This window comes from Podarcis pityusensis (assembly GCF_964106645.2).
Source record: "Podarcis pityusensis genome assembly, chromosome: 1".
NCBI classification, from domain to species: Eukaryota; Metazoa; Chordata; class Lepidosauria; order Squamata; family Lacertidae; genus Podarcis; species Podarcis pityusensis.
The window spans coordinates 139295760-139321878 of record NC_138028.1 but is presented as its reverse complement, the minus strand read 5'-3'; the positions used below and the strand labels follow the sequence as shown (position 1 = coordinate 139321878).

General features: G+C 41.7%; 1 protein-coding gene across 33 annotated transcripts in view; it reads right to left on the bottom strand.

Annotated features, from left to right (window-relative positions):
* Nucleotides 1-26119, bottom strand: part of MAP2 (microtubule associated protein 2) — a 232167-nt gene that overhangs the window by 66915 nt on the left and 139133 nt on the right. For 26 of the 33 annotated variants that reach the window (XM_081015216.1, XM_081015194.1, XM_081015197.1 and 23 more), the window contains one exon: nt 2599-2712. The exons of 6 other annotated variants lie outside the window; for them this stretch is intronic. In XM_081015216.1, the coding sequence (XP_080871342.1) occupies nt 2599-2712 (114 nt within the window). The remainder of the gene's footprint in view (nt 1-2598; nt 2713-26119) is intronic. One more of the 33 variants, XM_081015225.1, reaches the window with a different exon arrangement.

Below are 26119 nucleotides of genomic sequence, written 5' to 3'. Positions count from 1 at the left end.
CTGAGTCGCTATACCTGATTACAGAAAATGGTTTTGTAACAGTGCATGCCTATTAGCAATTTCTTCAACATATCTGGGATGTCATGTAGATAAGTTAAGTCTTTATTAACAGTGTAAAAGTCAAAATCATTCTATTACAAAAGATGGTGGTGGTGGTGATGATACATTATACAAGTACATACACCAATGAATGTTCACATTCAAGCACAGAATGCATACTGTAGGGAAACCATTATTTGCTTATTTTGGTGTGTGCATGCAATGGCAGCTTTTACTATGAGGGCTCAGATATTTTTCAATGCAGTTCAGCAAGAACTTAAAACATGTGCTAAAGCTCCATTTGCTTGTTTGAACCAAACAATGGGTTGAATCTAATGGTGGCTTTGTGCTTAGAAGAACCTCCACATGCACAAGGCAAAGCACCCAATTTTCACTGGTTACCCCAACCTACTGCAGTCTTCTGTGCCATATCCAATACTGCCCTGGGGGAAAAGAACATCCCCCAAGTACAGCTTTTTGAGTTTTGCATTAAGTAGAACTTGGAATCGGAGAAAATTGTTTGAGTGAGTGCTTCTTGCAAGTGCAAAGCTACCATAAGATACAATCCGTTGTTTGTGCTAGCTATATAACCTTGTTCTGTATTCAACTGATAATTCAGGAAGCAATCCTAGCTCATAACCAGGATGAGTGGAGTCATTGCTCTTTCCAAAGCCCTGCTGCTCATGCTGACCAGAGTAGAGGATGGGGGCAGTATTTTTCTCCACAATGGCACAAGAGAGAAGCCTGGATCAGGCTCCTCTCTGGCAGCTAAACTCACTTGGCACCCAGTAGATCTTTCATTGGTCTTGTTCGGCCCTGTTTCGGGACCTTATTCCTGCAGTAGCCTGTCAACAGCTCATGCTTGCAGCAGCTGAAATAAGCTCCTCCACATCAGCGGAGCCCTTTGCCACCCCAGCCTAGTGGAGCAGGACTACATCTTAGCTCTCCCCAGCAGCACAGGTCAGGAAACAGGATTGTTCTGTATGTAACCTTTTTATTCTGCCCTACAGAGAACTTTCTGCACTTTGAAACCTTGATGGTCTTCTGTCATCAGAAATGACCCTCATGCATTTTGCACCCTTTAATAAAACTGTGGGCAAAACATGTGGCTGAGCAAGAAGGAAAGACTTTTTGTAAAAGCATAGAGTGACATAAAAAGGTTGGGTTGCTTTAAATGCTGGGGAAGGGAGGAGTACTCTAAATACAAACATCAGAATTTGAAACAAATCTCAAGCATTAAGCAAAGATCAGGAAAACTGGATCAGGGAATGTTTCCATCTTCCCTCAAATGTTGCATGATACAGGGGCTACTTCCACATGGGTAGCTCCTGTCACTGCTCTTCTACTGTAAGCTGCAAGAAGAATTACAATGGATTTCCCACATGATCAGGAGTATTGCTCTACCTACTTATCTATCTATCTAGCTATCTATCTTTCTATCATCTATCTATCTATCTATCTATCTATCTATCTATCTATCATCTATCTATCATCTATCATCTATCTCTATCAATCTATCTATCTATTTATCTATCTATCAAGGTAAAAGAGTAAAGGAGCCCTGGATGGTTAAGTCCAGTCAAAGGAGACTATGGGATGCAGCGCTCATCTCGCTTTGAGGCTGAGAGAGCCTGCCTTTGTCCATAGACAGCTTTTCCGGGTCATGTGGCCAGCATGACTAAACCACTTCGGGCGCAACAGGACACTGTAACGGAAGCCAGAGCACACGGAAATGCTGTTTACCTTCCCACCCTCTTTTCCATGATGTTTGTTTCCTTTCCTGTGCTGCACCCTGTCTTCTATCTCTTAAACCTTGACAAAACTACTATAATCTTTAATCCATTCTGTTGGTAATTTATTATGGTGCTCTATCACTTCTTTCTCTGGCGATCACTCGTAGCCGAGTACTATAACACTATACTGCAATAATGCTATATGATATGCTATTGCTTTTCCATTTTTTCAAATATACATATATATAGGTGGAAAAGTGCTTTAGCAATATTTAAAAGATTGATTAAAAAAAACAAAAATGGGGTAATAAAATGGCACCCAGCACAAATGTTATAAACAAAGTGTGTTGACATCCTCAATGGGGAACAACTCATCCTTTTTAAAAGACAGAAGACAAATACTGAAGACTTCTACACCTGTAGAAAGTGTGCTACTCTTCTATTCTGCAAAAAATGGACTTTCTGCAATCTGAGAAAAGATGGAAGAGCCACAAAGAAAATATAGGATGAGAATGCTTGGACACCAACATCATGTGGATGCCTTAGAGAAAGTAAGCGTATGAGGCACTGCAGTTTCCAAACTAAAAGCCTAGTGTGGAAGCACCTGGAATTGGCAAAGCTTGTGACTTTCAAGCAATAAGCGGAATTGCAGCAAGTGATCATGTGGATAGAAGGCCTGCTCTTGAATAATGTGAATATGTCAGCATCTTAGCTCTTAAATTCTTAAAATAAATGAACGAGTAAATAAGAAAAAATCTAGGCCACAGCTGCAGTGCAAAAGCTTGACGTTTGTAACACAAAATACAGCTGAGATTGCTTGCTTTACCTAAAGGTAATGGTGCAGGCTGATCTTTGTGCTGGGCTTCTTGTTCCTGTTCACCTTTCAGGACTGCCACAGCTTCAGCTGTTACTACTTGGACTATCCTTGCGGATACTTCTTCTGGGACAGTAGTAAGATTAACAACAAGACAAACAAAAGCACATTAATGTAAGTGATATAGCGAAATATATATGTGCTTAAAAGGCACCCTGCATGAACAGTGATTACAGACTAAGATGGTGCTTCTGAAATTACAGTCTCTACAGTCACCCTATTGCGTTCAATGTGTTTTGATCTACAACAGGTTTAGGATCCCTGCTTTCTCTAAAATATTTTTCAGTAGATTGCTTAGACACATAATTTAGAAGGCTGGATTCTCACATGAACATCATTACCAACAGTTGCAACCCCCAAGGGTGGAATGGCCATTCTCCTAAGTTGGATAGAATAATAACCCAGCTACACAGGGCATCTACTATGAGCTGAAGGCTCTTCTGCATAGCAAGAGTACACATAGAATCATAGAATCATAGAGCTGGAAGAGACCATAAGGGCCATCGAGTCCAACCCCCTGCCAAGCAGGAAACACCATCAGAGCACTCCTGACATATGGTTGTCAAGCCTCTGCTTAAAGACCTCCAAAGAAGGAGACTCCACCACACTCCTTGGCAGCAAATTCCACTGTCAAACAGCTCTTACTGTCAGGAAGTTCTTCCTAATGTTTAGGTGGAATCTTCTTTCTTGTACTTTGGATCCATTGCTCCGTGTCCGCTTCTCTGGAGCAGCAGAAAACAACCTTTCTCCCTCCTCTATGTGACATCCTTTTATATATTTGAACATGGCTATCATATCACCCCTTAACCTCCTCTTCTCCAGGCTAAACATGCCCAGCTCCCTTAGCCATAAGGCATTGTTTCCAGGCCTTTGACCATTTTGGTTGCCCTCCTCTGGACACGTTCCAGTTTGTCAATGTCCTTCTTGAACTGTGGTGCCCAGAACTGGACACAGTACTCCAGGTGAGGTCTGACCAGAGCAGAATACAGTGGCACTATTACTTCCCTTGATCTAGATGCTATACTCCTATTGATGCAGCCCAGAATTGCATTGGCTTTTTTAGCTGCCGCGTCACACTGTTGGCTCATGTCAAGTTTGTGGTCAACCAAGACTCCTAGATCCTTTTCACATGTACTGCTCTCAAGCCAGGTGTCACCCATCTTGGATTTGTGCCTCTCATTTTTTTTGCCCAAGTGCAATACTTTACATTTCTCCCTGTTAAAATTCATCTTGTTTGTTTTGGCCCAGTTCTCTAATCTGTCAAGGTCGTTTTGAAGTGTGATCCTGTCCTCTGGGGTGTTAGCCACCCCTCCCAGTTTGGTGTCATCTGCAAATTTGATCAGGATCACAAACTGAGTCCTAGTATGCTTGGCTGCTCCTTTCCGCTGTATAGTAAACTTCAGAAGAGCATGATCACTCGCGCCTAATGATCCTTCCACTTCTACCCCACTAACCAGGTCATCAACATTGGTTAGGACCAGATCTAAAATGGCTGTACCTCTTGTTGCTTCTCCCACTTTCTGGACAATGAAGTTGTCTGCAAGGCCAGTGAGGAATCTGTTTGACCTTATGCTCTTGGCTGAGTTTGACATCCAACAAATATCCGGGTAATTGAAGTCCCCCATTACTACTATCTCCCTTCCTTTTGCATGCTTGGCCATCTGTTCCAGGAAGGCATCATCTATGTCCTCCGTTTGGCTTGGGGATCTATAGTAAACTCCCACAATGAGGTCACTGTTATTCTTCTCTCCCTTGATTTTGACCCAAATGCTCTCACTTTGGGTTTGAGGTTCTAAATCTTGGATCTCTTCACAGGTATACACATCCCTGACATATAACGCCACTCCTCCTCCTTTCTTGTCTGGTCTGTTTCTCTGAAATAGATTGTATCCCTCCATTATTACATTCCAATCGTGGGACTTATCCCACCAGGTTTCAGTGATGCCTATTATGTCATAGTTAGTTTGCTGTACCAAGAGCTCAAGCTCATCTTGTTTATTTCCCATGCTTTGCGCATTAGTGTACAGACATTGAAGTCCATTAAACATTCCCCTGTGTCTCTTATTTAAGGATTTTTTCCTGCCACCACTAGGTCTGCGTGCTGTTTGCTCCATTTGGTCTATGACATTTGGATGATCATCTTCATCAATTGATAGACTCCTACCTTCAGGAGCACTGTCTCCCTCCCCCACATTAGTCAGTTTAAAGCCCTCCTGATGAGGGTTCTGAGATTTTTGGCAAAAAACATTCCTCCCAATCGTTGTGAGGTGCAGCCCATCGCTTGCCAGAAGTCCATCTTCAAGAAACTGCAGTCCGTGATCTAAGAATCCAAACGGTTCCTGTTTACACCATTTGTGAAGCCAGCTGTTCACTTCCACTATTTTTCCCTCTCTCCCTGGGCCACGTCGTTCAACTGGGAGGACAGATGAGATGACAATTTGTGCATTTAATTGCTTCAATTTCCTGCCCAGAGCGTTATAGTCTCTTTTGATCTTCTGGAGGCTATTGCTTGCCAGTGTCATTGGTTCCCACATGAACCAAGAGGAAGGGGTATTTGTTAGTGGGTTTTATGATTCCTTGCAGTCGTTCAGTTACATCTTGGATCTTAGCCCCGGGGAGACAGCACACTTCCCGAGACATCTTGTCAGGCCCACAGATCACTGCTTCTGTTCCCCTCAGTAGGGAATCCCCTATCACCACTACACGCCTCCTCTTGGGTTTGGTCAGGGTTCTTCCGTGAGCTGTCCGTTCCAAGGTCGCCTGCACATTCCCTGAGGACTGACTTTGCTGCTCGTCTTCATATACCTGATCGACTGTAATGAGGGAGAGATCCTCAAATGGAGTCTGCTCTTCGTCTTCCATGCTAGGGGAGAGGACCTCAAAGCGATTGTGTATTTCTAAACAAGCAGAGCGAACCCTGGGCCTCCTACTTCTTTGAGTCACGTTTCTCCATATATCTGGCTCCTGTGTTGGTGAACTAGCCTCCTTCTCAGGGGAGTCCCCTGTCTCCTCCTTGGTGGAGACGGTGTGCTCTGTTGCTTCCAAGAAGAGCTCCAGCTCTCTAATTCTTTGGAGCGTAGCTACACGTTCCTCCAGTTGCTGGACTTTGTCTTCTAAGAGGGCAATCAACATGCAATTGCTGCAGGTAAAGCTGCCTGCAACCTTTGGCAAGATGGCAAACATTGCGCAGGAACCGCAGGCGACTGCAGCTGTTCCCTCCCCCTCCATCTTGAGAACGTGTCGTTGGGGGTGGCTACAGCGGTCCTCCATCATAAAAAGCGTGAAGACAGGACAAATAACCCCCCCAAAAAAAACCTAGGTCTCCCCCAACAAACGTTTGAGACTAGCTCCCCTAAATCTAAAAGATGGATCAAATACACCTTCTATTTCTATTCAAAACAGCTATGTAACAGAAGAACATTGTTCCTACTCCTAGCAGAAAATCTGAGTTATCACTTCTTGGAGAGAGAAAAACATTCTGGATGGAATATGGGTGAGTCAACTTGGGATGGGTCAAGAGCCAGTTCAGAGGCTTTTAGTGGGTCTAGGGAGCATATTGTTGTCTTTTGGCAGGTTTTGGGGTAAGGTCTCCAACTGATTTTTAAAAAAAGGCGTTGCAATTGGCAATCTTGTCCTCCAGCTGCCCATTAGATGGATAGATGGCTTTTTACAAAGGACTCCACCCCAAAATCTACCAAAAACTACATGGTGCCATCCTCATTCCAGAGGCCTTTGCCCCCAAGACCCAAGAAGAAACCAGAATATCTGAGTTCCAGGATTGACAGCCCTATATGTGGGGGCAAAGTTCAGTGTGAAAACCACCTCATCAGCTAAAGCAATTAGTGTGGAGGAGGAAATATCAGGGAGGGAAAACACTTTTCCTACATGCTTTCCTAGCTAAAGACCCAAAAAGCACATACACACACAAGTTGGCCAGGCAGTTTGTTCCTGATTGTTTAAAATGTTCAAAGATTGAGGTGGCAGGACCATTGAAAGCTAGTCCATTGACGAAGCAACACCATCTCTATATTTGAATCCCCACACACTTGATGAACATCAGGTATAAAGGCAGTGCCATTTTTCTCATCAGTGTGTGGGGATTTGAGAAGGTCCAGTGAGAGAAATATTAGGTTCTGAAGAAGCCTAAATTCATCAGCAACCAAGCCTTACAGTAACATCCAGTTCCTAGCCTTGCTTTCAACAGTCTCATTCCTTCCTTCCACTTCCCATGCTGCCGCCCGTTCACCTGCACCTGACCTGAGGTCTGCAGGAAGGACAAGAAGCCTGAAACCATTTCCAATTGCTGGGTCATAGTTGGGGCTGGTTTTCTGGGTTACCACCTAGCAAGTAGATAAGACCTATTTCTCATTTGCAGTCCCCTTCTCCTGAGCAAGGTGTCCTAAGCAGCCCACAAGACCAAGGCAGGTGGAGAGGTAAGCTACAGGAATACACTTCCTTTATCTTCTCAATGACTAGAGTCATTGAGTTAGGATTTCATTCTTTATAAGCCTCCCCTACTGCATATCTTAAAATCAACCATGGTCCTTAGTAATTCTACTAAAACTAACATCTCTAGAGACACCTGAACACGTTTTACACTGTTTAAACCATCCCCTCTGTTTTCTCCTTTGCTGCTGTTTTCTGCCACTTAGAAAATGGTATCGAAGGAGAAATATGCCAAAACTTTGCTTTCAAAATACATTCCCAATATACAAAAAGTTCAATAAAAGATGTCAAATTGACCCACACAGTGCTATAAAATCACAGCATGCAAGTTTTTATGAGCAATGGGAGGGTCTGCGATAAAGTTTAGAGCCACATTCTGCTTGGACAAATGGAAACACCTGAGAAAGTGCTTTTGCACAAGAGTATGTCTGTCTCGGGACGTGGGTGGTGCTGTGGGTTAAACCACAGAGCCTAGGACTTGCTGATCAGAAGGTTGGGGGTTTGAATCCCCGCAACGGGGTGAGCTCCCATTGCTCGGTCCCTGCTCCTGCCAACCTAGCAGTTCAAAAGCACGTCAAAGTGCAAGTAGATAAATAGGAACCACTCCAGCGGGAAGGTAAACGGCGTTTCCGTGTGCTGCTCTGGTCCGCCAGAAGTGGCTTAGTCATGCTGGCCACATGACCCGGAAGCTGTTCCCTCGGCCAATAAAGCAAGATGAGCACCGCAACCCCAGAGTTGGCCACGACTGGACCTAATGGTCAGGGGTTCCTTTACCTTTGCCTATGTCTGTCTCACTAAATACCCACTTACCCACCCAGCTGCTCCACACAACCCCCCTCCCCAAAATGTGAGGCAACATTGGGGTGGGAAGGCTACAGCTACTGACATTATCAGTGACATCCCTGTCTGTGAGCAAAATTTCTGCTTCCACACGCTGAGGTTGGATCAAAGCCAATAAAAATAGATGTCACTGATATGCTTAATGCTATGGTGGTCACCATCAGTATCATCATATTAAAATAGCTGATTAAGATCGAAGTACATGTTGTGGAACAGAATATAAAAATGGCATTATCACTTGTCTTAGCTGCTGGATTGGCAGTAGGAAGTGTATATTTACCTTAGTTTCTGGCATTTAACATGTACTATTGTTTTATCTCACAACTGACAATAATTTACTATTGTATTGAATTGTTTGTAGGGGGACAGTTGATAGCAATAGAATTTTATTGACTTCAGTCAGTAGAGACAAAAGTGTCAGATCAACAGTGTGCCCAGAATCTGCCAAGCAGAGATCTGTACAGCTGCCAAGTCACTCTATAGTAGTTCCAAACTGCTGTTAATAATTCACGAATATGTTTGCAAAAATACTGAGTGGGTGAAAAAGAGACAATATCTAGCAGAATGACTCATCTGTCAGAGATGTCTGGTGGGAGCTTAGGCTGAAGGGCAGTGTATAAATTCTCTAAATAAATACAATATGACCACTTGTATTCCTCATCCTTTTTTTTAAAAAAAAACAACCTGTTATATATTAGATTTTATTTTTCAGTTTTGCAATTTAATATTTATTATAAACTACCACGTGTGCAGAATATAACTGTTTCAAAACATGTGCCTTTGGGGCTCTATTCACTATCAAGCTGAGTTTAAGGTCTTCTTGCTAACCTTTATGACCCTGAACAGCTTAGGGGCAGGCTGCCTGGGAGAGAGCCTCCCTCTTTACAATCCAACTCATTCCCTGAGGAGGTGACACTTCTAGCCATGCAGAAATTAATCTGCAATAACTCGAGTAAGGGCCTTCTCTGCAGTGGTCCTTTTTCTGTGGAATACCTTTCATCTATAGATACTTCCAAATTCTGGGTGAACCTTCGTGGTTTGAAAGTTCAATTCAACCTTTGTAAAAAAAACTCCAACCAGCTGGATCAAATATTGAACACACCTGAACTGTTGCATAGCAGAAACCCGCTCCTTACCCTTCCATCACCCATTCAGATATACTCCTCATGGCTGTTACAGGCTGGGGAACCCCCCCCCCCCCATTTTCTCCCTCTAAAAGAAGGACAACTGAAAATTTTATCTGAATTTTCTCCAACTTTTTGTGGCCGCTGTCAGTGGGCAATAGTGAGGAGATGTGATGTTCCAGATCTGTGGGTTTAAATCTGGATCTACTGCAGACAACTAGAAATGCTTCTGAGGGTGCTGCCAAATGAGAGCTTGGCATCACAAACAAATTTTTTAGCTACAGTCCTTGGCTTCTTGTTTCCAACAGTTTTCTGTATCAACATTCCAACAGGGACACCCTGACTACTGATCCCATTTTATTCCTGAAGCTGTCTTTACTTCAGTCATGGCCACTAGCCATCAATCATCCAGACCATGCCTTGTTGTACTATCAAGATCTTAGTCTTGCTCTTGCAACTATGCAACAACTGTTAAGTACCATAGACTTTCTTTGACCCGGTCACAATGGCTAAAAGTTAAAGTACGTATGGGGGGCAGCGCTCAAAGAGAGGCTGCTTTGCTGACTAATGGAAGCTTCAATGTAAGGCATAACAAACAAACTAACAAACAAAATCACCTCCAGGGATGCTATCAAGTAAGGTTCTGTTCATAGCACTATTTTGATGGATATTTTTGGTGACACAGGAGGAGCAGTCAATGCAGCAGAAACAGTATTTCTACTATTAATGACTACTATAAAAACAACCCAGACATTTGGTACTAATGGACCCTATAAATAGCAAATCCAGTGGGTAAGTCAAATCTTTGGAAGGTAGCTATTAAACTTCACAGTTGCCTTATGGTTCAGTTAAAGTTCAAGGGATTCAAATGATATTTAAGGCAAAAGAAAGAAAAGGGAATCCAGCCAACTTCAATGTAAAGCTCTCAAAATGTGTATTGGTTATGCATTGATTTGCTTTGGCTGTTTCACTTTTATTTCTGGAATGAGAGCAACAAATGCTGAATTAGGCATAAATAAAGTTCTTGGATGCGCCTCCAGGGTTATTCAGTGCACAATCTGCTTTTTGCATCATTCTCAAGGATGAGGCCTTTCATATTTCTTGAACTTTATGAGAACAAAGGGGGGAAACCAAATTCTACTGGGCTTTCACTTTGTCAGCCCCCCATGCACTCCTACTTGATACAAATCACAAGCTGACAGGATATTGAATCAAAATCTTACTTTGTAAATTTGCTAAATATGAACTTCGATCAGGCAGTGATGAAAAATATGAGAGAACTATTAGCCTGTGACTGTGTCGACCACAGCAAACTATGGCAAGTTCTTAAAGAAATGGGAGTGCCTGATCACCTCATCTGTCTCCTGAGAAATCTCTATGTGGGACAAGAAGCTACAGTTAGAACTGGATATGGAACAACTGATTGGTTTAAAATTGTGAAAGGAGTACGACAAGGCTGTATATTGTCTCCCTGCTATTTAACATATGCAGAACTCATCATGCGAAAGGCTGGGCTGGATGAATCCCAAGCCGGAATTAAGATTGCTGGAAGAAATATCAACAACCTCAGATATGCAGATGATACAACCTTGATGGCAGAAAGTGAGGAGGAATTAAAGAACCTTTTAATGAGGGTGAAATAGGAGAGTACAAAATATGGTCTGAAGCTCAACATAAAAACCCCCGAAGATCATGGCCACTGGGGCCTTCACCTCCTGGCAAATAGAAGGGGAAGAAATGGAGGCAGTGAGAGATTTTACTTTCTTGGGCTCCATGATCACTGCAGATGGTGACAGCAGCCACGAAATTAAAAGACGCCTGCTTCTTGGGAGAAAAGCAATGACAAACCTAGACAGCATCTTAAAAAGCAGAGACATCACCTTGCCAACAAAGGTCTGTTTTCCCAGTAGTGATGTACGGAAGTGAGAGCTGGACCATAAAGAAAGCTGATTGCCGAAGAATTGATGCTTTTGAATTATGGTGCTGGAGAAGACTCTTGAGAGTCCCATGGACTGCAAGAAGATAAAACCTATCCATTCTTAAGGAAATCAGCCCTGAGTGCTCACTGGAAGGACAGATCCTGAAGCTGAGGCTCCAAGACTTTGGCCACCTCATGAGAAGAGAAGACTCCCTGGAAAAGACCTTGATGTTGGGAAAGATTGAGGGCACAAGGAGAAGGGGACGACAGAGGACGAGATGGTTGGACAGTGTTCTCGAAGGTACCAGCATGAGTTTGACCAAACTGCGGGAGGCAGTGGAAGACAGGAGTGCCTGGCGTGCTCTGGTCCATGGGGTCACGAAGAGTCGGACACGACTAAACAACAACAACAAATTAGGGAAGGGAACTACACTGAGATCAGAGCAGGTGCACAGATTTACACAAGTCTTCATGGAGATGATCTATGATTTCGAAAATGAAATAAAAATTAGGAGAGACTAAAAGGAGAGCCCAAGAAATTCCTGGAATAGGAATTATAAAGTGAAGATGTTTGGAAAAGATACAGATGTGCTCTTCTTAGCCCCTGGGAGGCTGGAATCTTGAAGGGAGGAATGGTGGGCAGGAGTACTTAATATTTTTCCTCCCCCCCCCCATTCAAATTCATTCCCCAGAGACCTGTATTTTCTCCCACTGGGGATAACCCCTCCTACAAAAAGTAGGAGACGAAAAGTTTAAGCAACAATTCCCCACTTACCTTAACTCTTCTAAGGTTGCTTTTCATTAAAACAAAAACAATGGAGAAAATAGATATGGAAATTTCTAGTTTGGACTTTACCTCTTGACAACAAAACACTAAAGCACTAAAGATACACCATATAATCTCTCCTCAACTGCTTCTGACTCCCAAATATATGCCTATGAATGTATTCCAACTGTACCTATGCAACTATACTGATATGATGGTTTGTTTTAAGCGGGTTTGCCACACAATTTTCTTTGGTGCCCCATGATATTCTTGCAGAGAAGTTGGTAAAATGTGGGCTGAATGAGGTAACTGTTAAGGTGGATTTGTAGCTGATTGACTGACTAAACCCAAAGAGTGCTCACTAATGGTTCCTCATCATCCTGGGGAAAAGTGACAAGGTTCTGCCTCGCCCCATTGTTGTTCAGCATCTTTATAAACAACTTGGATGAAGGAATTGAGGATAGCTAATCTGATCTGGTTACAGACCCCTGTAGGCCAGTGGAAGTGATGGTATTCCAGCTGAACTACTTAAAATTTTAAAAGATGATGCTGTTAAGGTGCTACACTCAATATGCCAGCAAGTTTGGAAAACTCAGCAGTGGCCAGAGGATTGGAGAAGATCAGTCTACATCCCAATCCCAAAGATGGGCACTGCCAAAGAATGCTCCAACTACCGCACAATTGCACTCATTTCACACGCTAGCAAGGGTATGCTTAAAATTCTACAAGGAAGGCTCAAGCAGTATATGGACCGAGAACTCCCAGAAGTGCAAGCTGGATTTAGAAGAGGCAGAGGAACCAGAGACCAAATTGCAAACATGTGCTGGATTATGGAGAAAGCTAGAGAGTTCCAGAAAGACATCTACTTTTGCTTCATTGACTATGCAAAAGCCTTTGACTGTGTCGACCACAGCAAACTATGGCAAGTTCTTAAAGAAATGGAAGTGCCTGATCACCTCATCTGTCTCCTGAGAAATCTCTAAGTGGGACAAGAAGCTACAGTTAGAACTGGATATGGAACAACTGATTGGTTCAAAATTGGGAAAGGAGTACGGCAAGGCTGTATATTGTCTCCCTGCTTATTTAACTTATATGCAGAATTCATCATGCGAAAGGCTGGGCTGGATGAACCCCAAGCCGGAATTAAGATTGCTGGAAGAAATATCAACAACCTCAGATATGCAGATGACACAACCTTGATAGCAGAAAGTGAGGAGGAATTAAAGAACCTTTTAATGAGGGTGAAAGAGGAGAGCGTAAAATATGGTCTGAAGCTCAACATCAAAAAAACGAAGATCATGGCCACTGGGCCCATCACCTCCTGGCAAATAGAAGGGGAAGAAATGGAGGCAGTGAGAGATTTTACTTTCTTGGGCTCCATGATCACTGCAGATGGTGACAGCAGTCACGAAATTAAAAGACGCCTGCTCCTTGGGAGAAAGGCGATGGCAAACCTAGACAGCATCTTAAAAAGCAGAGACCTCACCTTGCCAACAAAGGTCCGTATAGTTAAAGCCATGGTTTTCCCAGTAGTGATGTATGGAAGTGAGAGATGGACCATAAAGAAGGCTGATTGCCGAAGAATTGATGCTTTTGAATTATGGTGCTGGAGGAGACTCTTGAGAGTCCCATGGACTGCAAGAAGATCAAACCCATCCATTCTTAAGGAAATTAGCCCTGAGTGCTCACTGGAAGGACAGATCGTGAAGCTGAGGCTCCAATACTTTGGCCACCTCATGAGAAGAGAACACTCCCTGGAAAAGACCCTGATGCGTTGGGAAAGATTGAGGGCACAAGGAGAAGGGGACGGCAGAGGACGAGATGGTTGGACAGTGTTCTCGAAGCTACAAACATGAGTCTGACCAAACTGCGGGAGACAGTGGAAGACAGAAGTGCCTGGCGTGCTCTGGTCCATGGGGTCACGAAGAGTCGGACACGACTAAACGACTAAACAACACCAACAATCTGATCTGAAGATGACAGCAAACTGGGAGGGGTAGCTAATGCCATAGAAAACAGAACTGGGATTCAAGATACCTTAACATATTGGAGAACTGGGCCCAAACTAACAAAATGAATTTCAGTAGGGGCAAATGTAAATTTATACCAGGCATAGGCAAACCCGGCCCTCCAGATGTTTTGGGACTACAACTCCCATGATCCCTAGCTAACGGGACCGGTCTTAGGCAGGAAGAACCAGCTGTACAAATATAAGGTCAGGGACATCTGGCTTGCGAGTAGTACATGTGAAAAGGATCTAGGGGTCTTCGTAGATCATGAGTCAACAGTGTGATGCAGAAGCAATAATAATAATAATAATAATGGACAACTGGTGCTATAAGGTAAGGCAGGGGAGAGGGCTGGTTTTGCTCCCTTCCCCTCCATAGTTCTTTTTTGCCTAAAATCGTAGATTCCCCCACTTTATTTGGGAACAGGACAAAAACATGTCATCTACTATGGCCCTTATTCTCTACACATAGAAAAAAAGGAAAACAACAGTCAGATGGTAAATCGGTCCATACCATCTCCAGCTGGAAACAGATTTAATATGAGATTGAATAATATGCACATTTCAGGACAATAGTCAAATACTGGAAAGATTCGAAGAGAGAAACACTACCTTCTTCCTCCACTACCACCTTCTCTTCCTCCCCCTCCTTCTTTTTACTCACATTTTAGACTAAACCTGTAGGCAGTGGTGATAAGGAAATTAGTTATATTCACGGTTGTGATATCAGGAAATAAAAACAATTTCAGAATGCTCTTTGTCAAACTTCACAGCAGGGTGCAGAGCAGTTTCCTGGGCAACCAGCGTTAATAGCTGGCAAAGGTAGACTCTTAGACAATAAAAGAAATGAGTACTTTTCAGCTCTTAGTTAAGTGCATATGCTAAATATATTCCTCATACAATAAAGAAAATTTAATCCTTGATACATATAAACAGGGACGCAGGTGGCGCTGTGGGTAAAACCTCAGCGCCTAGGACTTGCCGATCGCATGGTCGGCGGTTCGAATCCCCGCAGCGGGGTGCGCTCCCGTCGTTCGGTCCCAGCACCTGCCAACCTAGCAGTTCGAAAGCACCTCCGGGTGCAAGTAGATAAATAGGGACCGCTTACCAGCGGGAAGGTAAACGGCGTTCCGTGTGCTGCGCTGGCTCGCCAGATGCAGCTTATCATGCTGGCCACGTGACCCGGAAGTGTCTGCGGACAGCGCTGGCTCCCGGCCTATAGAGTGAGATGAGCGCACAATCCTAGAGTCTGGCAAGACTGGCCCGTACGGGCAGGGGTACCTTTACCTTTTTACATATAAACAACTTGAAGCATCTTCATTAAACGAAGCAATCCCACACCATATAATTTTTTTGCATGGAACAGATTTAGATTCGGATCATAGTGGGCTGAAGCAAAGTATTTCAGAAAATCTTGCTGGGCCTTATAGGATGTCATGGTTGAAGAACCCTTGATAGGTTCCCACTAACCAACTTCTCAGGTTCTCAAATACACTGTTTGAAAAGCTGTCACTGGGTGCCTTTGGCCAGTCACTGCCTCTCTCTAACTCCCTTAAAGAGTTGTTGTGTGGATAAAATAAGGAGGTGGAGAACAATGTACACCACCTTGAGCTCCTTGGAGGAGGGCAGGATATACCGGTAATTGTAATAATAAATAAAATACATTTAGATGGTACCAAGATGTGAAGTAGTACCATATGGTCCCTTTTCCAAATAATTTGCAATCAAAGACAATCAAAACAGAGAAATGAAAATAATTACTCCCTCCAACTTCTTGCTTCTTGAAGCTTATCCATAAAAATGGGCTGTCTAAGAACCACAAAAGGGGTTTTCTTGAAGTAGGGATGGGGAAGGGGATTTGATCTTAGTTGTATTTTAATGACCTAATTCATACTTCTCAAACCAATTCACAAACCAAAATTCAGTTACCCTTTGAAATTCTCCATCCTAACAATATGTACAAAATTGCATATATATTAGGGGGAAATGTGATTAAGAACACATAAACCAAAACAACAAGAAACAAAATGCATTATATTAGGGGGAAATGCTTGCAACAAATGTATAGCGTTAGTTAAAGCTGCATACAGTGGTACCTCACGTTAAGTACTTAATTCGCTCTGGAGGTCTGTTCTTAACCTGAAACTGTTCTTAGCCTGAAGCACCACTTTAGCTAATGAGGCCTCCTGCTGCTGCCACGCTGCCGGAGTCCGATTTCTGTTCTTGTCCTGAAGCAAAGTTCTTAACCTGAAGCACTATTTCTGGGTTAGTGGAGTGTGTAACCTGAAGCATATGTAACCTGAGGTACCACTGTATAAAAATGGGTTTATGAAAATAAATCTGCACTAAATTGCTGATGATTTTTTTGTGAACCAAATTTAAGATTGGGAAAATGAGAAATGGAGAGAAACTAAAATTGACAGATTTTTCCATCTCTACTTTCACGGGAAGTCACTGTCGATTGCTCTTTCCCAGGTCAAGGTTGTGTCAGTGAATTAGAGGGGGAAATCTCTCAAGCCCCTTTATCTCTTTTCTCTCTTGATCCCACTGCTTTAACTGTTGTTAATTTGCAAACCCTGTCTTTTAAAGCCTCAAACAAGATTGATTGCTATGTGAAGGTTGTGTGAACATTGGCCTCATGGTACTGGACAGCACTTTTCATTCATAGATTGCTTCCAAAGAGTGTGCCTCCATCCCAGTTTTGCTGATAGTGAAGCTGAGAGATAATGCCAGAATCATACAAGAGGTGAAGCCTCAAACACTACAGATATCATCTTCTTTTTTCAGTGGTTACAGATTGACACAGCTTTACAGATTTAAATCATGTATGTTGCACCCTTATATAGCAAGCCTTTCTTGACCCTCTCCACAATATCTAACTAATTTCTTATGTCCCTACTATCTAGTCCTCTTCAAAGCTATCCCCGGCAAACCACATTGGTTGGATTCATAGTGGGTTGGATCCAGATTAAGTTGTACTTAGTTCCTATTGAAATAACTGGAATTAAGTAATGAATAATTTGTCCCATTGATTTCCAATTGAATCCAATGGCAACTCTTTACACTTCTGAGTAGACATACGTATATACAATTAGTCCAACTCATAGTAATTCCTATTTATCAGCAGATGCATATAGCCAAAAGTCTCCCCTCTTCCACTTATTATTCCCCCACCAGAAGACAAAGTAATGCTGTGTGTAGCTAAGCAGTAAATACTGTATATGCAAAGGAAAATCAATCAACATTAAGCTATCTGCAGTTTCTGTTTCAAAAAAATGGACTTATCTAGATGTGTCTACTTTTGGGCAGGGTGTTTACATATCCACAACAATCATGCTAACTCAGAGAGGCAATAATGCAAATCACAGAAATATCCACATATATCCCTAACAACATACCAAATAGAGCTTAATAGTAAGTAGAAAACAACCTATGCAACCAATAGACAATGGGGAATTGTGATCACAACCAAAGAAAGCTGAGTGAGGGCAGGCTGCATGCGTGACAAACTATGAGTTAGAAAGCTGAAACTTAAAGAAGAAAGGAAAGAGGATTACTATAGTAGGGATATAGTAGGGATATAGCAGAGATAGAATGAATTAATGAGGGAGGGAGGGGGAGAGAGAGAGAGAGAGAGAGAGAGAGGAAAGCAGAGATTAGATCTGTAAAAGAGTGAAAATGTAGACTAGTATAGAAATGGATGGATATCAATAACACTGGGAAAATGAGAACAGAAAATGCAGTTGTAAGATGAAGAAAAACATTTTTAGAAATCTGCAGGACAGAAGAACAAGAGGTAAATGCTCTGAAACAAACATACACATACAATCTGGGATACTGAAGAGACAGGAGGAGATTTGTCCACGATGATTAAGATTTTAATCACTGGTCTAAGATTTTCTAGATCAGCAGAAAGCTATGTGTATGTATGGGTGTGAAGAGATACCAGTCACAGCACATAGACATCATTTTATACAACTTAGCCATGAGATTTTGTATCAGTCTTAATGGATTGGCCTGTCATAGTGACCGCACAAGTAAATGCAAAAGACAATTCCTAACCTTAAATGCTATGGGTGGTTGCAGACTTAGAGTAGAGCCACTGGGTATGACTTAGTTCGATACTGTATAAGTGAACAGATATTGCAAGAAGGCAAAAAATGTCCAAAAATGAATTACTTTTACACACACACAGCCCTTTATCCAAGGAACCCAGGGCAATGTGCAATATTAAGAACATAATTTACAGAGCATAATAATAATAATGAAAACATAATACAGAGCATAATACTAAACAGCATAATAAAATAACCATAATAACAGTCCCTGCCACACACATGTAACAGGCCATAGATTATTTCATGGCCGAAGGCCTGAGTAAGGATGAGTAAGGACGATGGTTTTTCTCTGGCACTTAAAGACACATAATGATGGCACCAGGCGAGCCTCTCTGGGAAGAGCATTCCACAGACTGGAAGCCACCACAGAAAAGACCAGTTCTCATGTTGTCACCCTCCAAACCTCTCGGGGGGGGGCATAGATGCCAAGCACAGGGTCTGGGTCAGTTTGTATGGGGAGAGGCAGTTCTTAAGATATTGAGGTCCTGAGCCGTGTAAGGCTTTATAGGTCAACACTTGCACCAGCAACACCATCATAACCAATTTCCTCTCTGCTGTTCGCCAAGTCCACTAAAAGTTTGAGTTTCATAGAATTGAGTTGCACAGTTGGAAGAGACCCTGAGGATCCCTGCAATGCAGAAATATGCAGCTGCCCCATACAGGGATTGAACCTGCAAACTTGCCATTATCAGCACCATGCTGTAATCAACTGAGCTGTCCAGGTTTGTATGTGTCTTCCATATGTTGCCTTTGCTACACTCCAAATGCAATATAAACAATATAATTTGTTTCTGTTAGCTATTTTGGATCTCCAGTAGAGGATGGTGATTTTTAATTGGGAAATTCAGTAAATAAAAATTACAGTATATTTCTGAGCATCTTTCAGGAACAGTAAGACATTCAATTTGGACCAGAAATTGGGGATCAGTTAGCTGGCACAGGAGTATCATATCTGTTACTTTTTAAGAATGAGATCTTAATCCATTTTGTAATTAATATTTTGTATGATTTCATATACATAAGCAACTAATACATTTAAATAACTATATTAACATTAGTAAGAGCAGCCACAACCCTCACTTTCTGTTTTCCAACAGAAAACAGCAAAGTAATTGCCCTCCCACAACCCATCTCTCTGAGATAGAGCAGCTTCAGTAGCAAAAAGTAAAGAGGGAGAAGAAGGTTTCTGATGACCTTGCTCCTTGCCCTGACTCGTTTCCATGGTTCATTTCTCAAACCTTCTAACACAAAAGCTGTTCCAGAATCATCCTAGAAACAAGAAATTGTCCACCAGAATCTTCTGCTTGATAATGTATGTGTCACTAAAAGGAGAACCAGAAGCTACTAGCAAAGGAGGCAGTCAAAAGCATCCATTCCCCTACTCCAGGGAAATTTATTTAACCCAGCTTCAAATATACCATCCTGTAGTGGAGAAGCAATTAGAAAGGCAGATCAAAATTATTATATTGATTAAAATGGACTGCAACAATTGCAAAGCTTTTTATTACACACTCCAGTATATCTGGAGGAGCGTCTCCACCCCCATCGTTCTACCCGGACACTGAGGTCCAGCACCAGAACCTTCTGGCGGTTCCCTCACTGTGAGAAGCCAAGTTACAGGGAACCAGGCAGAGTAGTGGCACCTTCCCTGTGGAACGCCCTCCTACCATATGTCAAAGAGAACAACAACTACCAGGCTTTTAGAAGACATCTGAAGGCAGCCCTGTTTAGGGAAGCTTTTAATGTGTGATGTATTATAGTATTTTAATATTTTTTTGGAAGCCGCCCAGAGTGGCTGGGGAAGCCCAGCCACATGGGTGGGGTATAAATAAATTATTATTATTATTATTATTATTATTATTATTATTATTATTATATCTACATCTATATCTATATCTATGTATCTCCAATCCTATCATTGTTGGTTTACTTTGAGAAAATAAATTAGTTGTTCAGTTTTCTACCACTGTGATAACAAAAAAGAAAGAAAAAAAGAAAATGGAGAAAACACAACTCTTCATTTAGTCACAAGTAAAGTAAGAGATTGAGCAAAGATATAGCTATATGGGAGCCAGAAGAGAGGAACAACCCTAGCATAGTTAAATAATTATCTATTCTGCACAAGAAACAGTCACCTCCGCCAAAAGAAGCCTGAATTTCACTGATTTCAAAACTGGAGAATAAAAATAATCAAAAGGAGCATATCTAGAGCTAAAGTATTTATGAGCTACATGAAGGATGTTGAAAAATTATCCCACAAAGAGGCACAAAATGGAAAGTGAACAGCACACAGTAAACATGGGCTACTATTATTCCTTTGGTTGGATAACTGACAATCGTTTTCTGTCTACGCAGCATAATTCTGACACATTCTATTAAGAAGAGAGTGACATGAAGATGCAGCAGCATGGTGCCCCTTTTCCCTTCAGGCTCTCACTGCCAGACAGACACTGCTAAAGCCACTAGCCCTGCAATGCATCACCAGCTGCACAGCTAATCTGCTCCAAGCATTAATTCTCAATCCACTAGCGAGGTAGTATGTTTAGTTAGACATCTTCCTCTTGCACATGACCATGAATATGCTGCCTAATAATTTATAAAAATGCAGTAGAGATAAGAATAGGGGGGTCTTTGGCCAGACAAAAATAGTTTGCTGCTAACCATTCAAAACCTGCTAAAGATGAAATTCTGAAGAGCAGCAATTCATCCTTCTCTCAAAGTCAGCATATATGCGTGCGCGCGCACACACACAGAGACAGAGAGACAGAGAGACAGAGAGAGAGAGAGAGAGAGAGAGAGAGAGAGAGTTCCATCAATTTAAAAGGCAGCTATATTTTCTACAAATACAAAGCTGGCACCACGACTGCATGCAAGATTACTTACTGGCTTCTGACTTTAAGTTGCACAGAACTGGTGATAGCTCAAAGCCTACTAGGTGCCCCCCCCCAGTGTGGACTGGGACCTACAACTGGGTTTAACCTACAAATTATGCTTTTGTATGTGCACCAGCAGCACTGCCAATATACATATACTGGGAGGAAGGAAATAAACAGCAGGTCCCATTTAGTATGTTTTGGCAACAGGTGACAGTGACTGATGGTTTGTTATTCAGCACTTTGGACAGCACGATGGTTAAAAAGTACTGTTAAAAAGTACCCAGTGGATTTTACATGGACATGGATCAATCCTATGTAAAGCTTACTTATCTTTTATTGTATGCATGTATGTAATTTATCTGCTTGTTAATTTTCTGTTTCTCTCCTGGTTTTTAATGTTTGTTTTTGTAAGTTGCTTTGAGTTTGACTTTTTAGGCAAAAAGCAACTAACAGATATGATTAAATAAATACATAAATGTCATTTATATAGGTTTTCCAATAACACAGTTCTCTTGGTTGGTCACAAACATAATATACAGCAAAATAATAGTATGGAAATATATATTGTTGTTGTTGCTATTATTATTTGAATTATAAACTTTTCTAAATGCTTAGACAGAGGTTAAGATCTATGATAGATTTTATAGTGGCCATAAGGGCTACTGAAGAGACTATTATGGGAAAGGAGAAACCAGGAGCCAAAGGACAGTTTGCTGCAGCTGACCCAGTGGTGATTATGGTGGCTTTTCTTCTCTCTCTATCCACAGAAAGACAGAACTAACATAGATCTACTGATTCTTAATTTATTTTGCAAATAAATGTATCAGTTTCTTTTCAACCCCAAATGAAAGCAATTCTCCTGGTTTTCCAAAATATCCTGGCAAAGTTCTGATACATCATGCATGCTTTCTACTCTGTCTCTGAAACTGATTACACAGCAGAAAACAAATTAACTAACTGACCACATACAATTTCTGGAATAGGAAAAGGAATGCTAACATTGTTTTGACCTATGAAATTTTATATGCCGAGTGTATGTAAATCAACCAAAAATTATTTGCAGTTTCTTTCTGTTTAATTATAAAGCAAATACACCATTAAAATATGGCTCTTCAAGAGTCTGGGTAATCAGATGGAAAAGAAACAATGATTTAATTTCTTTCCAATTGCTCTTAAGCATAAGTGCAATAATCTAGAGTAGAAAATTATTTTATTAAACCACCCATTTTCCTACAGATATTACACCCAATGAAGATATCCCAGATACAAAAATGTGGATTTAACCTTTCAATGTTTGTTTAATGTGGACAGTGAAGGGAGGCTCAATATTGATAACTTGTCCATAGGAAAATCATAGAATCACAGAATTCTAGAGTTAGAAGGGATGCTGAGGGTCATCTAGTCCAACTCCCTGCGATGCAGGAATCTCAACTAAAGCATCCATGACAGATAGCCAGCCAACCTCTGCTTAAAAACCTCCAATGAAAGAGAACTCACAATGTTCTGAGGGAGTCCATTCTACTGTCAAACAGCTCTTACTTTTGAATCTGGAGGAAAAGTCTGGGTCTAAATAAAGAAGGAGGAAATATAACTTTGACTCTATTTTGTCCAGAAGGCAGCTACTTTTAAGACAATGCTTCTTGAAAGTAAGTCAAAGTTTACAAAGAGCTTTTTGTATTAGCCAGACATCCTGTGGAAGTCAGCTTGACTCTGTTCTTGTAGGGAGGAAGAGAGTTTGTGAGTTTGTGTTACTCTTGTGGTTGCTGTTCTGGCAATGGCTGAGGCGATAAAAAAACATTGTCTCTCTCAAAAGACCTAGATGCAAACTGTAGCGCAGTGCCAGGGCAGCTGCTTGGAGTGCAGAAGGGTCAATCCTAGTCTAATTCTAGTCCAGAGAGGAGACTCTAAAACCTTGAGAGAGCCACTGCCAGTTTCAGAGGTCACTGTAAAATTAACAGTGGTGGAGTGCTTCTGTTTGGAAATTCATTCCAAACTTGCTATTCAGCCAGGCAGCTGTGTGTGTGTGTGTGTGTGTGTGTGTGTGTGTGCTTGCTTGCTTGCGCATGCATAAATATATATATTACCACCCTTCATCGAAAAGATCTCAAGGTTGTTCACAGCATCAAAATACTGCACAAATAAAAGCACAAAATACATAATATAAACAAATACAAATACAAAAGGAAACGAAAAACCTGTCACTCACAAACACATTTAAAAGGCTGTAGAATGTTCAATCAGAGCAAGGCCAGGTTGAAGAGAAAAAATTTCGTCTGTCACCTAAAGATATGTAATGAAGGTCCCAGTTGAGCCTCCCTGGGGAGAGCATTCCACAAGGGGGGAGTCACTGCAGAAAAGTCCTGTTCTCGTGTTGCCTCCCTCCAGACCACTTGCAGAGATCTGGCACATGAAGAAAGGCCTCATGTGATGATCACCGCTTTGAGATTTTTCTTAAAAATATAAAGCGGTATAGAAATGAAATAATTAATAATAATAATCAAAGGGTTCAGATCAGTTTATATGGGGAGATGCGGTCCTTGAGGTACTGTGTTTCTGAGCCACCTAAGGCTTTATAGATGAAAACCAGCACTTTGAATTAGGCCCGGAAACCACTTTGGTAGCCCGTGCAGTTGGGCCAGGCTTGGTGTTATATGCTCATACTGTCTTGCCCCAGTGAGCAACCTGGCTGCCAAATTCTGCACCAGCTGAAGTTTCTGAACCATCTTCAGAGGCAGTCCTGCGTTTAATGCATTGCAGTAATCTAACCTGCCTTCATTTTGGGAATTAATGTGAGCAGCCTGAGATGTTTCTTTTTAGTTATACCTGGCAATGCTTAGTCCCCTGGTAATGGGGACTCTGTTTCTTAGTTTAGTATCTATCTATCTATCTATCTATCTATCTATCTATCTATCTATCATCTATCTATCTATCTATCTATTGTTCATTTGTTTGTTCGTTTGTCTTTTAATCATATTCATGTAACCTTGTGCAGTTACTACCAAGGAAAAAACGGCCTGCTATTCTTTGTCTGACAGAGTGAATCTTTCTCAGACTATTCACAGACTGTTCAGTTGGCTGTGGGTCTGCTCCTGAATGCTAAACAACCTCCCATACTGCCTACTTTCTCTCAGAGGAGCTTAAACAGGAACCTCAGCTAGGGCACTGAAATGTTGGCATGGCAACGTTGAAGAGAAAAGCTGCAACCTCTGGCATCCTGATGAGCCGTAGTAGCAGCTTGTTTATATAGCTTGCTGTTTTGCAGCATTTCAGTGCAATCTCTCCTGTTTATCCAAGACCGTATTTCAAATGAATGAATTCATATTTTATGAATGAGTACTCTAGAGCTAACTGGAGAAATGATTTGGGGAAGCAAGCATACAAAGTTGCCCAAGTGGGTGTGTAACTTCAGTGACCTTTAAGGAATCATGTTTGGGATCACTATAGGCAGCTTTGTTAAAAACGAGCTCAGGCATGGCGGCAAACTTTGGCAAAGAGCTGCAGCAGCATACTAGTTTCCTCCGGGAACGTGAACCACACAACAGCCTAAGGCTGCTGGAGAAAGGACAAGGGAACACTCAGTCAGACAAGGAAAACACATATAAAATCTCTGGAGTCAAATCCATTCATTCAAGGCAAGAAACGGAATTATTCAAGAAATGAATTTATCCCCTTTGAAGAAAGACAGGAAGAAAAAGCTGCAGCAGTTTCTCCCAGCTAGCTGTTCAAATTCTGATTCAGTACATACTAAAAAGCAAAGTTCCATATTTATCAGGTGACCTTCGTGGACAGCAAATAATCCCACAAGAAAATTATGGTCTAAAAATTATGTGTAAAAGATGTTTTAAAGTTTCTACAACCTTTTTCTGGGGAAAGCTGCAAAATCTGCTTGCCATGTTACTTTGCCAATAGACATGTTGAGTTGGATCCTGACTAAGTGTGAAATTCTATACTCACCTACCTGACAGCAAACCCCATTGAAGTCAACGGACTACCTCTGAACAGACATACGTATAGAGAATTGTGGTGTTAGCTGCATTTTGTTCATAAAAATCATAAGACTTAAGTTGATCATAACTATATTTTCACACTGATTTCAGTGTGATCTAAACACAACTAACAGTCTGGATCCAACTTGTATTGACTAGAAGGACAGCAACAGAGAACTAACATTTTAAAAAGAAAAGAAAAATCACATTTTATAAATCAGGTGTAAAAATTAAAGCCTGCAACTCCAGATTTATTAAAATGCAAATATCAGCTGACAAAGCAGAATGATAGATGACTAATTTAGAGGGGAGGGTTACCAAGGTGCTCAGTTCAGTTGCCACTCTGTGTATGCCCCAGAACGCCTTGGCTCCTTTGCTCTACAGGTTATTCTGCAATGAGTGTGCAAGCACAACAGAGGAAGCAATCCTTTTTATAGACTAGCTGCTTTCACTGAAAAGCGGCTTCTGGCTGTCATGGGATTGAGATGTGCAAGAACTCTATTTGCTAATACCTAATGTGAGACCTAAGCCTTTTGCCAACTGCTAGCACAAGCAAACCTCAATTCAGTCATTATTTAGTCCTGAGGAGGTTGAAGCTTCCATCCACTGCCCCATAGCAATAATCAATAGCCGTTTGCTTTCCTCTCAGCTGATGCACATCTACTTTCATGCCCTGAATGCGGAATCTCCGTTGCCTACATTTCAAATATGACATGGACTTAGGGCACTCTGTATTGAATAACTCATGGAACAAACCTATGCTCCCCCAGAGAGAGGTCTGGTGGCCTCCTCTATCCTGTCCCCCGGGTTCTCCCTTAAGGAAAGTTTCTCTGCTTTTGAATCAATAGGGGGTTCTCATTTTGCATCAAGATGTTTGTATTTGTGGACTTCCAGGGAGGAATCATGGTGGACTAGTCGTCTCCTCACAACATTCCATCAACAGAGATCATTATTTGCTGATTAAAGATAGCCAAGCCATAAATCTTGGTTATCACATTACCTCTGGAGGAACAGAGATAACAGGGACTTCCAATGCTCTGAAAGGGTTGCTCTTCACAATGAGAGACTAAGAAATTTTCGATCGACGGATGGAAAGCTATGGCCCACACGAAATAGGTTTGGAAGATTGAGTGTGAATTAATGAATATACACTAAGTAAATAACTATGAATTAATAATTTTCATATATGACCACAACAAAGAGACTCCCGTGGGAATAAAGATCAAGGATTTATTGCTTCTCAACACTGGAAGTAAAATTGCTTTGTTGGCCTGGAGAAAGACTATTGTTGACATTTATCCATAATAAAAAATGGAAAACTTCCTTTAGACTTTTTGTGTGGAAGGAAAAATGAATGGAGATGCCCTGGTCTGAAGACTGGGAATATATTG